At 40.6% G+C, this 20641-nt stretch overlaps 1 protein-coding gene across 1 annotated transcript in view; it reads right to left on the reverse strand.

The window, feature by feature from the left end:
• Window positions 1-13091, reverse strand: part of ZNF512 (zinc finger protein 512) — a 29161-nt gene extending 16070 nt beyond the window's left edge. Inside the window, exons 1-8 of the mRNA XM_052648704.1 lie at window positions 12989-13091; window positions 12411-12469; window positions 3775-3962; window positions 2765-2860; window positions 2390-2473; window positions 1596-1720; window positions 1003-1089; window positions 2-100 (exon numbers count right to left, since the gene is read on the reverse strand). Coding sequence (XP_052504664.1) covers window positions 2-100; window positions 1003-1089; window positions 1596-1720; window positions 2390-2473; window positions 2765-2860; window positions 3775-3962; window positions 12411-12469; window positions 12989-13018 — 768 coding nt within the window. The 5' untranslated portion in view covers window positions 13019-13091. The remainder of the gene's footprint in view (window position 1; window positions 101-1002; window positions 1090-1595; window positions 1721-2389; window positions 2474-2764; window positions 2861-3774; window positions 3963-12410; window positions 12470-12988) is intronic.
• Window positions 13092-20641: the final 7550 nt, after the last annotated feature.

The following is a 20641-nucleotide window of genomic DNA, read 5'->3' on the forward strand; positions in this document are numbered from 1 at the left end:
CCTCACGCATGCATCTCAGCTTTCCCAGTCTCTTGAGAACTGTTCGGAGACGTTCCCTCTCACTTGGCTCATCTATTTCATCTCCAGCCTTTAAGATGGGCTAGAAAACAAGAGAAACAAACAGGCAGATGATTCACAGAAAAAAATTCCATGAGAAGAATCAAGGACTGGACTAGAACCTAAGCTGATGATCACAAAATCTAAGTTATCTGACTCCTGGCTTTCTTCATCTTCTCCTAAACAGTAAAGTGAATGTAAAGGAACTAAGAGTTCAAAGCCTCTATCTCCCAGGATAAGAACCTTTGGGCTAACCTAATATTAAAAAGCAGAGACATTACTTTGCCAACAAAGGTCCGTCTAATCAAGGCTATGGTTTTTCCAGTGGTCATGTATGGATGTGAGAGTTGGACTGTGAAGAAAGCTGAGCGCCGAAGATTTGATGCTTTTGAACTGTGGTGTTGGAGAAGACTCTTGAGAGTCCCTTGGACTGCAAGGAGATCCAACCAGTCCATTCTGAAGGAGATCAGTCCTGGGTGTTCTTTGGAAGGAATGACACTAAAGCTAAAACTCCAGTACTTTGGCCACCTCATGCGAAGAGTTGACTCACTGGAAAAGCCTCTGATGCTGGGAGGGGTTGGGGGCAGGAGGAGAAGGGGACGACAGAGGATGAGATGGCTGGATGGCATCACCTACTCGATGGACATGAGTTTGAGTGAACTCCGGGAGTTGGTGATGGACAGGGAGGCCTGGCGTGCTGCAATTCACGGGGTCGCAAAGAGTCAGACACGACTGAGCGACTGAACTGAACTGAAACACACAAACACCTCAAATACTTCCATATCCACATTTCATTGTATGTAACTCTTCTATCAAAAGGATCTCTTCTTCCTTACACCCCTATGAAGTCCCAGAGCTTTAGCCATCTCCACTGGGGTATCTACACTCATCCAAGTAAAGACATCCAAATATCACATGTTCATGAAGGACAGAAGACACTCTTACCAAGCTATTATGATTTGCCATGACGTGATACTTCATCCCTGCTAGTGAACGAAGCTGTTTCCCACAATGATGACAAGTAAACATTTCCTACAAGGGAAAAATGCTGCTCAGTGCCAAACTGTTCAACAAAGAAACAGAATGTCACAAAGTCCTATGCAAATGCTCTCACCTGTATCTTCATTTCCCAAATTATACAATAATAACGAATCTCAAAATCCCCCAAATTCACTGTCATGTCCTCAAGGGCAAAAAGGTAACGGCTACACATTTTTAAAATAATAAGAACTACCATTTACAGTATTTGTCAAGAAATGGTACAGGCACTTAGCATGAAGTACTTCTTTTTTATCCTCATGACTTACACAGGTAGTAATAATTGTTACTTTATAAATGTGAAAATTGAGGTCCACAAATGAAAAGCTAAATGACCCAACAAGCAAGTGGCTGAATGACAATTCAAACCAGTCTGTCAGACTCTTTATGACACAATGCTGCCTCTTCTCCACAATAATCAGCATATCCAACACAGTGCCAGAGGTTTCAAGTTTGGGTAAAAATTCATAAGAGTTATGAAATGCCACAAATTATCTAACCTGTTTGCAGTTTTCCATGTGTTTCTTTAAGCCCTCTATGGTCTTTCTCCCCACTGCCTGGCAGGTAGGACAGGAGACACTGCCTTTATCCACAATTTCTAAGTACCACTGCTCCTCTAAACTGCCTACAAAGGAGAGAAAGGAACACTTATAATTTGCAGTATTCTCCAGAAACAAAAAGCACAATCTCAGACTTTAGGAAAAGTATCATAAAGTGGCTCTTTCTCTTCCTGGGGGAAAGACTCTTATTGTATATAACTTCTAGAAATAATTTTTTTCAGACAGTGAAGAGTTTCTGAAACTCCTACTCAATTCCCATGACAAAAAACCATCCAAGAACCACTCCCAAGCCCAGTGGCTTATAGAAATGGCTTATAGAAATAAAAAAATTATTATTTTTTTCCCAGTTTTACTGACCTATAAGTGACAATGAGTAACATTTTTCATAGCAGCATGTAAGAATGGGATATGTAACTGAGATATGTAACAACCAGTTTGCTAAGTGTTTGTATGTGCCAGAGATTGGTGAATGTTTTTTTATCCCATTTAATTTTCACAATTCTGACTGCTTTATTATTCTTATTTAGAGACAAGGAAACTGAAGTTTGCAGAAATTAAGAGGCAGGTCAAAGAATTAAGAGCCAAAACTTGAACGAACATGACTTATCTTCAAACCTATGTCCTTACTAAGTGCCTCCTAAAGAAATGCTTTGGTACATCATTCCTTTACCAACAGCAACAACAAAAAAGACAGAATGAGAGAACCAGATCTCACAAAGCTTCCAAAAGCATACCTGCTGCATAAGCTGGTGGTTCCTTCCGAATACGGCGAGTCTGGGCTTTGGGATTAGGCTGAGCTTTAGGCCGCTGCTTCCTCCCTGATGCAAAACAGAAACCTGAAGCCTGATACATCACCTCTGCTGATCCTGCACTACCACCAAAATCTCTTCCCTCCTCAACACGCTGTGCCCCACTCCCTCAACCAACTGACTCCCTTAAGTCAAGAGAGAAGAAAAGGGTAAAAAATAAGGCAAGTTGGAGGCCATTCATTGCCAAAAAATTCAAGGGGCTCAAAAGTGCTTAAGGGTCAAAACCTAAGGTTCCTTTCACCTTCAAAGAACAAAACCTAGGCACCCAGGGAAAAAGAATTAGCAAAGTTACTCCCTTACCATAAAGTTTATGCTTCTTCTGAGGAAATTCTCGATAGTCTTCATCTTCTTCCTGCCTGGGTTTCCTTTTTCCTTTGGTTGACACTCCACCTGACCCTGAAATAACACAAGAAAACAAACCAAAATCTTAGTATGGTTTATATGTGAACATCTGGGGCTGCCTCTAAATCATCAATCACAAGATCATGAAAGGAAAAAGATCATCAGCAAGCGAGGCCTCAAGAAGTGTTGGTAAGTTTTTTAGGGAAGTTGATATAACTTTCCATTAATTGACTCAACCTCCCTTTTTCCTCTGTACTGTTCGCCATTTCAAGTGATTCATTGTTCCCTGTGAATAATAAGGTCCTTTAGGCAGTGTGATTTGTTTGATCCTGATTTGAGGCTAACTGTCCAAGACAAAGGGCTCCTAAAACCCTTCAGACTATAACCACTAAGAAAATTCTACTTAGAATAGCCCTTTCACCACCAGCCCCTAAACCTTCAACAGAGGATCAAACTAGAACAATGGGAAAAAAAGTTCAATTCATATGAAAAGGAAAGGTGATACCAGTATAGCCTAGAGAAATAAGATCTGCAGACTTTCACTCAGAAAAATAGAGGAACAGTTCATGAAACTAACAGTATGTGACAGCCTAACACCTTAAAAAATGTCAAGGGAGTTCCCTGGCTGTCCAGTGGTTAGGACTCAGTGTTTTCACTGCTGGGTCCTGGGAACTAAGATTCCCACAAGCTGCATAGCACAGCCAAAAAAAAATTCAATCACTAATAAGAAACATATATGTGGTACTTAATACTTTAAGTCATTTACAAAAGCTACCTCAAAATACTGGAGAAAGAAAAAGCAACCCACTCCAGTATTCTTGCCTGGGAAATCCCATGGACAGAGGAGCCCGGTCTACAATCCATAGGGTCGCAGAGTCAGAAAGGACTTAGCGACTAAACCACCACCTCAAAATATAAGTAGAGAGTTCTCTGTCTTTGGAATAAGAATAAGATAATAATACTGATACCTTCTACATGGGAAGCAGCAGCTGACTTGATCCTTCTCATTTTCATCCAGTAGGTAGATTTTCGGAAAGATGCTGGAAAATCACTCACTGGTTCACATGAAGAAGCAGATGATGAGCCGCTTAAGGAGTCATCGTGAGGGATAGTGTACTGGAAACTATTATCCTTTATGGAGCATTGGGTCCTGCTACTAACATGACACAAAGAGAAATACCACAAAGGAGGGTCTGGGATGAAGTTCCTATTAATTATATTATACCCTAAGAAGATAACCAAGTTGGTTACCTGTGTAGAAAAACTAAGAAGCCTGATAATAAAAACAATTTAGATTGTAATTTTCTAACAATTAAAATAGTTGGCCTGATACAATACATACAATTGTTATTATACTTTGCTGTAATCAGAAAGAATAAGCACTCTCCATAAATGATCACTTTATAGCCAAAATAGGTATTCTTTCCTAAATTCATCAAAGAAAAGAAAGTAGTAAAAGTAACAGGGTGTTTGATGACCCTTCAGAAGATCCCCTGATCTATAGGAAGGTATATCCAGGCTTCTCTATTTCTCTGGCAGAGGGACAGTAACCAAATAGTACCCCTGAGAATAAAGAAGGAAAAGAAAGAACAGTTTGTAGGCTCTAGTCGGATTCATCTTCCTTTTCCCTTAGCCTTGAAGGGTGCTATCTTATCTGAGTTACACTGGCCAGAAATCTGGTATATAGCTAGATCCAAATTTCCAAATCTAAGACCAGTCACTTATGTAGTTAACAAACATTACTGAGTAGCAACACAGTATCTTCTAGGTGGCTCACAGTGTGGTAGAGTAGCAGTTCTCAAACTTCCGTCCAGGATCTCTGATACACCCCCTTTCCAGCCGTGTGAGACCTGCCTTAGATTTATGGTAAAGGCCACTCTGGATGCTGTATGAAAAAATGACCCACAGAGGACGAGTGAATGAAAAGAGAAGAGTTGGCAGTTTGTTGCAACAGTATGGGTAAGAGATGACAAAAGCTTAAGCTTGAACTTGAACTAAAGTTTTGCAGTAGAGATGACAAACCAACAAACTCAAGACAATACTTTAGAGGTAGAGTTGGTAAGAATTACACATACAGGTCTGTGGTAACAGGGAGTTAGAAGCAACACTGGTGATCATTCTTAGGGGAAAAAAAAGTAAAATGTGATACATGCTTACTACAGAATACTAGGTAGTTGTTAGAAGCAATAAACTATCTCTACACATCTACGAACATGACTAAAAAGCATACTGTGGAATGAAAAAAAGAAACAGAACAAGATCTACAGTACAATGTCAATTCAGTAAATTAACAAATACACAAATAGCACTAGCTATTTTACAAGGACTCAACTATTTAAGGACAAATATCAAACTTGTTAGTATGGCTGTCTCTGGGAGGAAGGGGACAGACATGGGAATTGGAAAAACAAAAAAATAACAGGGGCTTACAATGTCAGTATGTTACAAAAAGGGAAAAATGATTCTCAGCTCTCTGTACATGAGGTCCAATATTACAGCTTTAATATAGAAATGTCCCACTTTTGCATGGTGGCATACGCCCACTACAGCCCATTCCTCCTGCTGATTACAACTGAAAACTCTGGACCTCAAAAAGTAAACAAAAGCAGGTGGATTGTGCAGAAGACTTAAAACTGGTACAAGTGAGTTACACAGGTATGCTTTCTAGTTTTTTTTCCCCTCTCACAAGTGGCTTTGCAATATGATGGGCTCCACCTCCAGACCGGCATGGACAGCTTAAATTCCAGTAGAAACTTTTTGGTCTTAGAATCCATGAAAAGGGGTCTCTATACACTAGAGAATGTGAGTGAATCACGGAGTAAAGGCAGGCAAAGAAGGTAATCTCATAATTCTGTGTACAAATCCACACAAATCACTGCTTAACCTGAGCTATGTATGTATGGAACATAGTCAAACCAGCTTAGCAAAGGCTTTGAAAAGTGTAATAAGATTTGAACAAAGCACACAAGTCTCAGACTAACCCCTGAGTTATCAGTGTGAAACAGATCCAAACCAATGTATTAAAAGATTGGAAAACTGAAAACAGGATTTGAAAAACCTTAAAAAAGTCTAAAACTAACCCCTAAGCTCTAAACCATCATAAAAAAGACACAAAGAAAGGAACTAAGACTGAACCAATGCCTTCAGAAGCAGGACAGAATTTACGGTCTGAACCTAAACAGAAATAAAAACAGCAACAATCCCCAGAGGATTCTAAAAAGACCCACAGTCTACACAAATAACACTGACAATCTTGAGAATAAAAATCCAAAATTATGCAGCATACAAAGAACCCGTAAAATGCAAGCAATTCTTAAAGGACAGATGATAAACAGATGTCAGTTCCATGATGATGCAGATGATGGAACTATCCAAGTCTTTAAAGCAGCTATTATAACTACACTTCATGAAAGGAAAACACACTTGAAATAAAGGAAAATGCAGGAATTATCAGCAGAAAAATAAAAATCATAAAAAAGAACCAAATGAAATTTAAGAACAAAAATAACAAATACAATAAAAAACTCATTGGATGGACTAGTAACAAAAGGGAGATGACAGAGGAAAGAATCTATGAACTTAAGAAAGATCAGGAGAAATTATCTAATCTGAAGAACAAAGAGGAAAAAAGACTGAAGAACAGTCCACAGAGCCTCAACAGCCTGTGGATCAATATCAAAAGATCAAACCTAGATATAGTTGGAATCACAGAAGAAGAAAGAGAGACTAAGAAAAAATATTTTTTAAAAGGTAATGGTGGAAAAATCCCCCAAGTTTAATGAAAGACTTAAAATTTACAGATTCGAGGAGCTGTAAATCAAACACTCAATAGGATAAATTCAAAGAAAAATACACCTAGATATATCTTAATGAAACTGTTTAAAACTGAAGATTAAAATAATCCAGAAAGCAGCTAGAAAAAAAATGACATATTACAGAGAACAATGATTCAAATGATGATTTTCTCAACAGAAACCAAGGACAGAAGACAGCACATCATCTTTAAGATCCTGAGAGAAAAGATTTATCAACCTGAAATTCCGTATTCAGTGAAAAATACCCTTAAGATGAAGAAAAACTAAGAAAATCTGTCACCAGCAGACCTGCTCTGTGAAAAACACAAAGGGAAATAATTTCAACTGAAGGAAAAAATGACACTAGACGGAAATTTGGATTTTTAATACTGAAGAAAGAGTAAGAGAAATGGTAAATAGGTGGATAAATATTAAAAACTGTTTGAAGCAAAATTTTAACATTATCTAGTAAGGTAAATGTAGATGTAACATATACAACAGCTATAATTTAATAGTCAGCAATAGGCAGTTAAAGGAAATCTATATGGTTGTAAGGCTTCTACATTTAAGCAAAGTGGTTGGATATTAACTCTAAGTAGATGATGAAACGATAGGTATGTATATTGTAATTCTGAAACCAACCATTACCAAATCTCTCCCCCACCAAAAAAAAGGAGGGGGGAGTAAAAATAAAATAAAATAAAATGGAACACTAAACATTTAAATAATTCAAAAGAAGGTACACAGGAATAAAAAAACAAGGTAGAGAGAATAAATGGCAAACTTAAATCCAATCTTGTCAATAATTAATTTAAATGTTTATGGCCTAATTACTCCAGGTGAAAGTCAGACAATGAGAGAGTAAATAAAAAAGTATTTTAATATAGGCTGTCCACAAGAGGCACACTTTAAATATAAACGACATGTGGATTAGAAGTATGAAACAATTCTACTATGCCATCAGCAAACACAGTAAGGCTGGAGTACCTATTTTACTATCAGATAAAATAGACTTCAAAGACAAAGAGTATTACCAGAGATAAAAAGAAACACTTCATAATAAAAATAACATTAGGAAGAGATAATTACTCATGGTACATATCTAACAACAGAGGCTCAGAGTATACAAAATAAAAATGACAGAAAAAGAAAAGCAGAGAATTCTACAAATCTTAGCCACCTGATGAGAAGAAATGACTCATTTGAAAAGATCCTGATGCTGGGAAAGATTGAGGGCAGGAGGAGAAGGGGACACAGAGGATGAGATGGTTGGATGCCATCACCAATTCAATGGACATGAGTTTGAGTAAACTCCGGGAGCTGGTGATGGAAAGGGAGGCCTGGCGTGCTGCATTCCATGGGGTCACAAAGAGTCTGACACAAATGAGGAACTGAATTGATTTGCAGATTTTTTTAACAGATTTTTCAGTTTGTTTACAATCTAAGGAAATATATGAAACAATTACTAGAATTAAAAACAAATTTAGCAAGTGGCAGGATACAAGGTTAAAGTACAAAAGTTCACTTGTATTTGTAGCTGCTGCTGCTCCTGCTAAGTCACTTCAGTCGTGTCCAACTCTGTGCGACCCCAGAGACGGCACCCCACCAGGTCCCTCGTCCCTGGGATTCTCCAGCCAAGAACACTAGAGTGGGTTGCCATTTCCTTCTCCAGTGCATGAAAATGAAAAATGGAAGTGAAGTCGCTCAGTCCTGTCCGACTCTTAGCGACCCCATGGACTGCAGCCTACCAGGCTCCTCCGTCCATAGGATTTTCCAGGCAAGAGTACTGGAGTGGGTTGCCATTGCCTTCTCCATCGTAGCTGCTAGCAACAAGCAACTAGAAAATGGACTTATAAAAATAACAGCATTGACAATAACAAAAAACACAGGAATCTAAGAACAAATCTAGGAACCTAAAAACAAATCTAACAAAAGCCATCCAAGACCAACAGAATATTGTAGAGTAACTAGCTTCCAATTAAAAATTTTTTAAAAGCCATCAAGACTTTTACAATGAACACTACAACACAATGGTAAGAAAAAATGAAGACCAAAACGAATGCGAAATATGCTCATAAGTCAGAAAATGCAACACTGTTAAAAATGGCAATTCTCCCTAAATCTACCTACAGATTCAATATATGTACCAATCAATACTCCAGCATACTTCCCTTTTTATTTTTATTTTAGCTTCTTTTTATAGATATGACAAACTGTAGAATTTATATTAAAAAGCAAAGAAAATATAACAGCTGAAACAATGTTGAAAAAACAAGAAAGTACATGACAACTGATTTCAAGATTTACTTTAATGCTACAGTATCAAGACAGTTCAGTATTAGCAAAAAGACAAACATATACATCAATGGAAAAGGATAACAGGAGTTCAGAAACAGATAACAGGAGTTCACACTATATATGCTGTTGTTTAGTCACTTAGTTGTGTCCGGCTCTTTTTGTGACCCCATGGACTGTAGCCCACGAGGCTACTCTGTCCATGGTGTTTTACAGGCAAGAATACTGTAATGGGTTGCCATTTCCTTCTCCAGGGGATTTTCCTGACTTAGGGATGGAATTCACGTCTCCTGCATTGGCAGGTGGATTCTTTACCACTGAGCCACCAAGGAAAACCATACCTATGTACATTCAACTGATTTTGGACAAAGGTGCAAAGGGAATTGAATAGGGAAAGGAAAATCTTTTCAACAACTAGACATATAAGAAATTAATATTGATCTTTACAGCACACCATGCATAAAAATTAACTCTAAATGAGCCATAGATCTGAATGCAAAACCTATAAAACACCTGGAAGAAAACACAGGAAAAAAATCTTTGCAATTAGAGGTGGCAAAGTTTCCTTAAATAAAACACAAAAGGCACAAAACATAAAAGGAAAGAATGATAAAATTCTTTTATTTTTAATGATAAATTTAAAACTTTTGCTCTTCAAAAGATACCATTAGGAAAATGAAATGCAAACCACTGCCTTGAAGAAATAGTCAAGATATATGTAACAAAGGAACTGTACTCAAAAAACAATTTTTTTAATTAAATAGTAAAATAGTGAGATGAAACTTTTTTTTTGGTGGCAAAAGACATGAACACACATTTGACAAAAGAAGATATATGAATGACCAATAAAACACATAAACATGTTTTATATCATTATTCATCAGGAAAATGCTAATTAAAACCAATATGAAACACCACTATACACCATTAAAGTTCCTAAAATTAGAGACTTACTTTCATACACTGCTGGTAGGAATGTAAAATCATACCACCAACTTGCAAAATAATTTCTCAAAAAGTTAAACATACTCCTGACATATGAGCTAATCAACCTAAGATGGTAAATACCATCTTAATAAATATATATTAAGTATTTATCAAGAGAACAAAAATATTTTTCCACAGAGACTTGCACATAATGTTCACGGCAGTCTTATTCTAACACCCCCACACTGAAAATAATGCAAACATCTCTCAGGTAGATGGCTAAACAAATTATGGTATATCCATAAAGGAATTCTTTTTAGCAATAAAAACTGTTTTTCACTCAAAATCATTATTCTGAGTGAGAAAAATCATGCAAAAAGAGGACATAGTGTCTGATTTCATTTATGTAAAATCCTACATGCAAACCACTGAATAGTGACAGAAAACAGGTCAGTGGGTGTCTGGCAACAGGAGTGGAGGGAGGAATGAATTGCAAAGGGACATGAGAAAACTTATGGGAGGCAAGGAAGCTTATCTTGATTGTGGTGACAGTTTCATGGGTACTTACATTATGTCAAAGCTGAAGGTATCGTATACTTTCAATATATGCAGCCAACTGCACTTCAATTATACCTCAGTGAAGGTATAAAAAAATTTAATGGGAATAGGCAGTCCTCTAGGGCCAAAACCCACCATACCAAACAATGGGAATAATCTCTACCAGAAAGACTTGAAAGTATCAACAGGCTATAAAGAGTCAAGTCCCATATGACTCCTCTTAGAAACATCCTCATAGGAATTTCTATACTGTCAATGTTGGACTCAGACATACCCGGTTCCCTGCTCATGAATAAGCATGAGTAAAGTGAAAAATCAATAGTTTATATGTCAGCGTGATTAACACCTTGAGGATTAAGTCAATGTGGATAGGGAATTCTCTCTCCAGGTCTCTTATTTTCAAAGCACTCAACAAAAACAACTCTCAAGTATTTTACAGTACCTATCAACTCAGAGTTTATTTATTTTTTATTATTTATTTAAAACCAGATTAATATCAAACTTCTTTTTCCTGGGGCTTCTGTGGTGGCTCAGTCGGTAAACAATCTGCCTACAATGCAGGAGACCTGGGTTTGATCCCTAGGTTGGAAAGATCCCCTAGAGAAGGAAATAGGAACCCAGCCCAGTCCAGTGTTCTTGCATGAAGAATTCCATGGACAGAGGAGTCTGGTGGGCTACTGTCCATGGGGTCTCAAAGAGTCGGACACAACTGAGCGACTTTCACTCACTCATTCACTCACTTTCTTTCCATAAATATGACAAGAAAAAGCTTTTGGCTCCAACAATGGCTATCATAATGGTAGTGACTTTAAAATAATTTGTTGTTCAGTCTTGGCTTCTTATCATGAAGATGAAAAGTTTAACCTATTTCCAACTCCTTTCTGATCTACCAAGAATTTTTAACAGCCCATAGTTCATTCTCTAGATGAAAAGTTATATTTTATTAGAAAAATATTTTAAGTTCATCTCAGTATCACCTGCAGCCTTTTTTTATTCTACCCAAACCTTACACACTGATCTTTTCCACATTTTCATCCTTTACTCTTCTAGTCTCAATTCTCACCAGTAATTCTCAAACTTCACAATATCCTAGGCCAGTTAAAAATAGGGATTCTGATGCCCAATGATTCTGATTATCAATGGATGAGAGGCCATTAATCTTTACATTTCCTAACAATTACCCATTTGCTATTCCATTAAAACCTTTTACAAATTCACATTGTTATTTCTTCTGAAAAACCAACAAAAAAATCCTTTTCCTTATGGTTAAATCCATTATTCCTTGACTTGAAAGTCTGTTTAGGAGTGATTTGCTCCAGCAACCCTTCCCTTCCAAACATCACTCCCCTTCCCAAAAGAATATATACAATTCTTGAAATAAAAATATTTCATTACACAGTACTGTGTTGATCTCCTTGTGTTTTTCATGTCTGTATATCTAAACTATCACACAACTGGCACAAAGCAGATATTTAATAAATGTTACATGAAGGAATTAATCCTTTCTGAGTATCTCCTGAACAAGAATTTTTTTTGTATTAAAGAATATAGAAAAGCTTAGCGCATTCAGTACACAATATAACAAACCAGCCTTGAAGCCAAGTAGTTTGAAAATATAAGTACTTATTCATTTTCATCAGTCCTTCCCAAGTTCATCAATGTATTCATGAGTACATATATGACGTCTAAAGAAATGGAGGGCTACAGAGTCACACATTCCATTTTTATTATAATCCGTACTTTTTTTTTGCAAGGGACGTTTTCCTCCCCCACACCAAGATTAGACCTGCACTGTCTAATCAGATGGCCACTAGCCACAGGTGGCTATTTAAATTTAAGTTAATCAACATACAATTTAAAATTCAGTTCCTCACTGCTCCTAGCCACATTTCCAGCGCTCAAAAATGATACGTGGCTAGTGGCTATCATACTTGACAGTGTAGATACAGGATATTTTTATCATCACAGGAAGTTCTATTGGACAACGCTGGCGATACAATTATAAATGGACTGCAGAAAACCTCACTTACTTCTTAGCTCCCACGATCCTCGTGCTCCTCTGCTGCTTAAAGGGTGTGGGTCCCGGGGTCTAGCAAATGGTAAGCACATGAATGAGTGTATGCTAAGGACCTCTGAAACTTGACCACAAAAAGATTAATCCCCCTGCGCCAAGAACTGAAGCTCTCCTGTGGCTACTACTGCAAACCGAAAAAGGCAAGACTTTTTAGGAAAAGTGCGCCGCCCTCCCTACGGGGTCAAGGCAGGTGACAACACCAGAGCCTTCATCTCTTCCATTCTCAAAGCCCTGGTCCAAGAAAGACTCTACACGGGAGGCGGAAAGACAGGACAAAGGATATGGGAGACATTGGGGATGTAAAAGGAATAGAGACTAACGGTAACCTGAGAAACTTAGTCCAAGGGGGGGTTGGGAACGGGCAGCAGAAAGTGGGGGGGAAATACAGGGGCTCATAGATCTGACCTAGAAGGGTGGGGCCTACGCCGAGCTCTGAGAAAACCGACTCTGAGCAGGGGACAAAAGCGAGGCACCGCGTGTGGCGCGCTCGACAGCGCTACCCCTAAAGCGTAACGGTCAAACCGAGAAACTCACAGCGGGCACTGCACCGAGTCTGGAAGACATCACTCCCTCTCCACGCCTAACAAATTCACCCAAGGGCTCCGGCCAGACCAACGCCACTTCCGCTCTCCTCTCCGCTCCCGGATGTGGAGTCGGGTCCGCGAGCCCGGTGGCGAACGTCTACTTCCGCCTAGCTGCTTCCGAGGGGGCTGCGGCAGGGGGGAGTCACGTGACTAGCCCCCCTTTCCTCTGAGACCCCGCCCCGGCAGTGCGCGGTGGGACCCGGGAAACTGGGGGTGGGGTTTGGAGCGTCAACTTTGTCCTGAGACCCCCTCCCTTTCGTTCCCTCGTTTTGTACAACCTCTGCCCTTCCAGCGCCCCCAGGCTCCACCCCGCGAGAAAAGTGGTCTTTCTTAATGCACAGGAAGGTCAATTATTGCCCTTTATTTATCTTAGGGAAATGACAGACCCATTCCCGCTCTCCCTCCCCGCAGGTAGAGAGACGAAGAAGCTCTTTCATTGCTGAGGGCTTAGGAAGTGGAGGCCTTGGCCGAGTAGGAAAGAAGCCAGGGCCGCTCAGGGGAGACTTGAGTTAGGCAATGAATAACGGAGGCGGGTCTCTTCCATCTACTAGCGTCAGGCCTCCAAACTTGCCCTCCTTTGGGGATTTTTGGTGTGGTCTCTAGGAGATATGTTAGAGTTACTCTTGAAATCTTTACTCAAACCGTGCCTGGGCCTCTCCCCAGGGGAGCTGTGTTTGAGTCTCTCCTTGAGGGGATTGTTGTGGCTCCTCTCAGAGGGACTTTGTCCGCTCCCCTCAGAGGGCTTGTGCTCTCTTCTCTCAGAAGTACTGTGTCCTCTCCTCTCAGAGGAACTGCGACGGATTTTCTCAAAGAGACTGCGATTGCTCCTCTCAGAGGGACTGCGACACCTTCTCTCAGAGGGACTGCGACATCTCCTCTCAGAGGGACCTCGATAGCTCCTCTCAGCGAGACTGTGATGGCTCCTCTGAGAAGGGCTTGGATGACTCCTCTCAGAGGCGCTGCGATGGCTCCTCTCAGAGGCGCTGCGATGGCTCCTCTCAGAGGCGCTGCGATGGCTCCTCTCAGAGGCGCTGCGATGGCTCCTCTCAGAGGCGCTGCGATGGCTCCTCTCAGAGGCGCTGCGATGGCTCCTCTCAGAGGCGCTTCGATGGCTCTTCTCAGAGGCGCTGCGATGGCTTCTCCCAGAGGCACTGCGATGGCTCCTTTCAGAGGTGCTGCGATGGCTTCTCCCAGAGGCACTGCGATGGCTCCTTTCAGAGGTGCTGCGGTGGCTTCTCTCAGAGGCACTTCTATGGCTCCTCTCAGAGGGACTGTATTGGCTTCTTCCAGAAGAATAACATGGGGTTCTTTCCCTACTGAAGCCGAAGCTCTGGTGGTTTCGTTCCTTGTGTGTGGGTTTCCCTTTAAGGTGACTGTGTGAGGTCCTCTGCATAAGAGAACCAGGTTGTAAGAGTCTCCCTCCAGCATGAACTCTGATTCCTGGTTTGAAGTTCTTGGACTCCTGGTTAGAGATTTCACTTCTGTTACAGTTTTTCTTAGCTCTGCTACTACTGTCATTTTGAACAGGACCCAAACACTGGCTGGTTGAGATGTTTTTGAGAGTGGTACTTCTTTGGGAAACTGTGGGCTTGGGTAATTGCTTAGGTCTGAGTTGGAAAGAGCTATCCCTTTTTGGTTGTTGAGCTGGTCTGAATTGGTCTGTTTCTTCCCACCGTGTGCTCTTCTGCTTGGTGGCTGAGTTTGAATGCCTTAGCTTGAGAGTTGGCATCCTGTGTCTTTTGCTGTCTCTTGTTAAGCAATAGTCTCTGGATTTTTGTTTTGGAAGGTAGGTTTTGCTTGACCAGAAATAGTCTGACCTTGTTGTGTCCTCATGCTTCTGCCCAGCCAAAGCCATAATTCTGTGTGCTGTTTGAATTGCCTGCTTTAGGCCCTGAAAAAGCAGTTGAATAAATTTTGGTTGGGAGGATTTCTTAGGTTGTCTTTTTAAAGAGGCAGTTGTTGTCTGAGATGCTCCACTCTTCTTCCTTCTTAACTGGTTTGGTAATTCCCTAGCGGAACTCTGTATTATAGCTCTACCATTTGTGTAGAACTTTGTATTTTGTGATCTAATTCCCTTGGGGATTCTTTTCATTGGATATTTTGAATCATGGGTCTTTTTGGTTCTCACTTTAGCCCATTTTTCATCCTGATTGCTTTCAGAGTCACTCTCTGACAGAGAGTGAACTTGAGTGAACTCATAGTGTCCAGGCTCTCTAATTTCTGTCTTTTCTATTAGGCTAGAGCTGTCATATTGCCTTTGCCTTATGTGGACTTCTATAGGAGCAGGAGACTGGGAAGACCCAGACTGGAAATTTATTGTAGAAGTAGGACTCTTGGAAGCTCGTGTATAACCTTTGGCTTTCCTTAATGATGTTGATCTAAGACTCCTTGGTGTGACTGGTCTGTCTTTTCTGTGATACTTTGGGAGCTGAGGTCTTTTACCAGTTCGCAGCTTAAAGCCAAGATGTAACCTAATCTCTCCATGGCCTTCAGGAGTGCTTACAAGGTGAAGCTGCGGATAGATAAGAAGGTGAGGCCCAAAAGCAGCCTGTAATTTATGACAGCAATTAAATCCTGAACATCGGCCACACTGTAGGCAGATAGGATATTTTAGGACCAGACCTGAAGCTAAAGGTGGAGGTACATTGGGGGGTATTTGACTCCTCAACAGTTTTGCTGCTATTTTTAGCTGCAAATCTTGTAGCAGCTGGAACTGTTCTGAGAAGTCAGTCTTGGCCTGGGGAAGATAACTTGGCTTGAGGGAGTGTTGGGACTCAAAAATCCTTGTCTGTGAATCACTCTGTGAGTTCTGAGTCTCTTCCATTGGAACAGAATCTCTCCTGGCAAAAAATATGTTGAAGGAAGACTGTGACTTTGCTGGGGCAGGAGGCTGACTCCCTGTGCATGAAACAGGCGTGTACTGAATGACTTCCTGGGATATATCACAGGGTTTTGGCTTTCTCTTTATTCTCGTTCTACTCCCAGAGTAGTGCTGTATTATGGAGGGCATGGAACTACGTGTCCACATTCTTAAGGGTGTTTTTTTCTCATGACCATGGCATGAAGTATGTCTCTGAATGTAGTTTTTGACCACGGAAGGCTGAGAAATAGTACCTTGACCCTTCTCAAGCAGTCTCTCAGAACATGTCATCAATTCAGCTGGAACCCCAAATAAATTCTGAATAGATTGACAGGTATCTTCAGTGGCTCTTTCTGTTAAAGATGTTTGAGAAGAAAGCTTCCTTTCCATAGTGGTCCCCAAGACATTCCCCAGCATTAGCATATTGGAGAGATATTTTCTAGGAAGTCGTGGCCTCGAGGAACGACTCTCCCAGACATTCCGTTGCCTGCCCAGGACAGGCCAGGAAAGGGCTCTTTGAGCCCCTGTCTCTGCCTGGAAAAACCTAGGTGGTGATCTCCAGTCTTGTGGTGAATATTGTGAGAGTCTCTGGAGTGAGCTCTCTGACTCCTCCACATGTTTCCTCTTAGTCCTTTCATTAGGTATGACATCCACTCCTGGGATCTCAGAATTTGGGTTTTTTACAGTAATAGCTGTCTCGGCAAGGGGTTGGTTATGAAGGGATAAGGGAAAAGTTGAAGATTGTATCATATCAAGGTCTATAAAAGACTCTTCAGGTTGCAAAATATCTGTCACAAGGTTTTTTATATCCAACACACTTGATACTTGTGGCATCTCAGAATCCCAAAGATCTAATTCAGATGTTCTGACAGAACTTGAGATGAGTGAGTCTGAAGAGTTGTGTAGAAACCTAGAGAAATAATTCCCTATTTGTAACTCTTCTGATGATCCCTCCTCAGAGTCCTTATTCTGACACACCTCACTTAGATTCAAATCCTCAGATTCCATGACTTGAGGAGGTCCTGTTTTTATCCCTGTAGATGTCACAGCCTGAAGCCCTTGTTTATGATTTAACACTGTAGGTGCCTCGAGTGTAGATGTTGGCTGTGTGGTTAATTCTGCAGATTTCACTTCAGTATTTGGCCTTGGAGTTAATTCTACAGATTCTACTGGTTCTTGAAGATGTAGCCTTGGGAATAAATCCAAGTAATTTGTTGCCTTAAGCCCCACTCCTATTGGTTCTGCAATCTGGGGAATTGGCCCTGGTGCTAATTCCTCAGATTTTACAATTTGAAGTGGTGGCCCCACAGTCTTTACAATTTGAAACCCTGTCAAATCCAGTCTTTTCAAAGTTTGGTACTTTGGTTCTGTGCTTAATTTCTTAAATTTTGCATTTTGCAACCTTAGGCCTGAGGTAAACTCTGAAGGTCTCACATCTTGTGGATATGAAGTCAACTCAACACTGTCTACCATTTGAGAGTTTGGCCATGATGTTAACATTACAGACTTCACAACTTGATATGGTGGCCCAGGAGTCACTTTCACAGGTGTAGCAACTCTGATGGGAGCTATTGACTGTACCCCTATTGCTTGAGCAACTTGAAGCTGTGTCTCTGTAGAGTTTGTGACTTGTTCTAGTGGCTTTGGACTAATCCTCATGAATTCTGTAATTTGACCCAGTAGTCCTGGGGCTGTTTCTGAATGTTTCATACTTTGATTCTGTGACTGTGTTAGCTTCATTTTTCCCTCCCCTTGTTGCCATGTCTCAGTAGTGACCTCTGCAGATTCTGCATATCCTGCAACTTGACCTATTTGCTTTGCCTTCAGGAATCGCTTAGAGGTCAAACCTATAGACCCAGGAACTTGATATTGTATCCCTTCTGTCATCTCTGAAGATTCTGGGACATCTTGAAATGCCTTTGTATTCAATGCTATAGACTCTCCCCTTGGCAGTTTTTGCGTGGAGATCACCTCCACAGATTCCTGGGCTTGAGGGTAGGGCCTTGAATATCTCTCTGCAGCAGTGGTTTTACTTACTGGTTTTGGACTCCTTCCAAGATATTCCTCCCCTTTCAGCTTTGTCTTGAAGGTCAACCCCATAGTTTCTGTAATGTGATCCTTGGGTCCGGAAGTCATCCCTTCAGATTCCACAACTTGCTGCAGCTGCCCTGTATGTAACTCCTTAACTTGGGACCCTGACTGAGAGAGCAACTCCAGAGTTTCCAAGATTTGGTGGCTTTTCTTTGGTGTTAATTCTAAGGATTTTGAATCTTGATTCCTTAGCCCTGGAGTCAGATCAACAAATTCTGGTACTTGAAGATCTAGTTTCAGAGGCATTCCTGAAGCTTTCATGGCTTTTCCTTTTGGCTTTTGGGTCAACTTCACAGATTTCTCTACAGTTTCTGTGTCTTGATGTGCCAAACTTTGTGCCATTTTTGAAGAATCTGTACCTTGATAAATTGGTATTGAAGTCAAACTAACAGATTTAGGGACTCGATGCATTGGCTTTGGAATCATCTCTGCATGTTCTACAAAGTGATGCCCTGGCCTAGGGATGATTTCAGAGGAGCCTATCATTTGAGAGCTTGTTCTTGGAGTTATATGCTCAGATTTTGGTCTTTGAAACAGTGAATCTGATGCTAACTGCACAGATTTTATAGCTTGTTGCCGAGACACTGAAGATGATTTTGCATGCCTTGTGCTTTGCAACTTTGGTTCTGGAGTAAACTCCAAATGTTTCACACCTTGTTGCTGTGATTCTGGAGACAAATTTGAAAATTTGACACTAGTCAACATTGGTCCTGGTGTGAAGTTCTTAGTTAATGCTGGTGCCAAGATTCCTGATTTGACACCTTGCAATCCTGAAGTAAGCTGCTGGCAATTCATGTCTTGTTCTTGAGACCCTGGTGTCAGCTCTACAGATTTCATATTTTGAAGACATGGCTCTGGTGCAGAGACCTCAGATTTAATGCATTGTGACCTGAGACATGATGATGATCCTAAAAAATTCATACTTTGAGATTGGGGCAGTAGGTTTGACTTCATAGATTTCACATCTTGAGAATATGGCACTGATACAGACACTACAGACTTCTGCCTGAAGCAAGAAATCAGTTTACTAGAATTCACATCTTGAGGTTTTGTCTCTGGTTTCAACTCCAGAGGTTTCCCATCTTGAAAACATGGCTCTGGTGCAAACACCACAGATCTTATACTATGCTGCCTGAGGTGTGAGGGCAACTCCTCACAGTTCATACCTTGAGGATGTGGCCCTGAATTTAATTCCATAGATTTTACTTTTTGAAAACATGGCTCTAGAGCAAACACGTTCCATTTCAAATTCTGCAGCTCAGAGTCTGAAATTAGTTTTGTAGAATTGGTACCACAAAGCAGTGGCTCTTTGTTCATCTTCATAGATTTTATATCTTCAAACAGTTGCTCTGGTAAAAATAACATAGGTTTCATAACATTTAACTGAGGGCCCAAAGTGAACACAGACTGTACAACTTGTTGCTCTGACCCAGGATGGTTGACCAAAAATTGGACTTCTGGAAACTTTGTCCCTGAAGTTAACTCAGGAGATTTTGCTTCTTGCAAGTGTGATTCCAGGTTGAACAACATGGATTTTGTACCATAAGATTCTGGCCCAGGGTGCATTTCAGAAGGTTTCATACCATGCATCTGTGGCCCTGGATTAGACTTTACAGAACTTAAGTATTGAAGTTCTAACCCTGAATTCAACCCAGTAGAATTCACACCTTGCTGCTGTGGGCCAGAGTTAAACTTTGTTGAGGTTCTACCTTGAGACTTTGTCCCTGGAGTCAATTCACATTTTATGTCTTGTAAATCCTGCACAGGGTTGAACATAACAGATTTTATACCTTGAAGTTCTGGCCCCGGATTAAAATCAGAAGATTTCCTACCTTTACATTTTGTCCCTGAAGTTAACTCAGGAGATTTTATACCTTGCAAGAGTGGCCCACATTTGCACTTCATAGAATCTACACATTGTAATTTTGGCTCTGGATTCAGCTCAGAAGAATTTTCACACTGTATTTGTGGGCCAAGGTTGCATTCTGTAGGTGTAACACTTAGAAACTTTGACCCTGACATCGATTCAGATTTCAGACCTTGGCAATGTGGCCCAGGGTTGAACACCATAGATGTCTCACATTGATTCCCTGTACAGGACTTCACTTCAGATCCCATATTTTGACATTTTTTCCCTGAAGTTGACTCAAGGGATTCTATACCTTGCAAAGATGCCCCACATTTGCAACCCATAGAATTTAAACATTGTGATTTTGGCTCTGGATTCAACTTAGAAGACTTTGCACACTGCATCTGTGGCCCAGGGTTGCATTCTGTGGGTGTTACACTTAGAAACTTTGACTCTGGACTCAATTTAGATTTCAAGCCTTGGCAGTGTGGTCCAGGATTGAACACCATAGATGTCTCACATTGATTCCCTGTACATGGTTTCACTTCAGACCCCATATTTTGACATTTTTCCCCTGAAGTTGACTCAAGAGATTTTATACCTTGCAAGGGTGGCCCACATTTGCAACTCATAGAATTTAAACATTGTAATTTTGGTTCTGGGTTCAATTCAAAAGACTTAGCACACTGCATCCACGGCCCAGGGTTGCATTCTGTGGGTGCTACACTTAGAAACTTTGACTCTGGACTCAATTCAGATTTCAGACCTCGGCAGTGTGATCCAGGATTGAGCACCATAGATGT

This window comes from Budorcas taxicolor, chromosome 11 (assembly GCF_023091745.1).
Source record: "Budorcas taxicolor isolate Tak-1 chromosome 11, Takin1.1, whole genome shotgun sequence".
NCBI lineage: Eukaryota > Metazoa > Chordata > Mammalia > Artiodactyla > Bovidae > Budorcas > Budorcas taxicolor.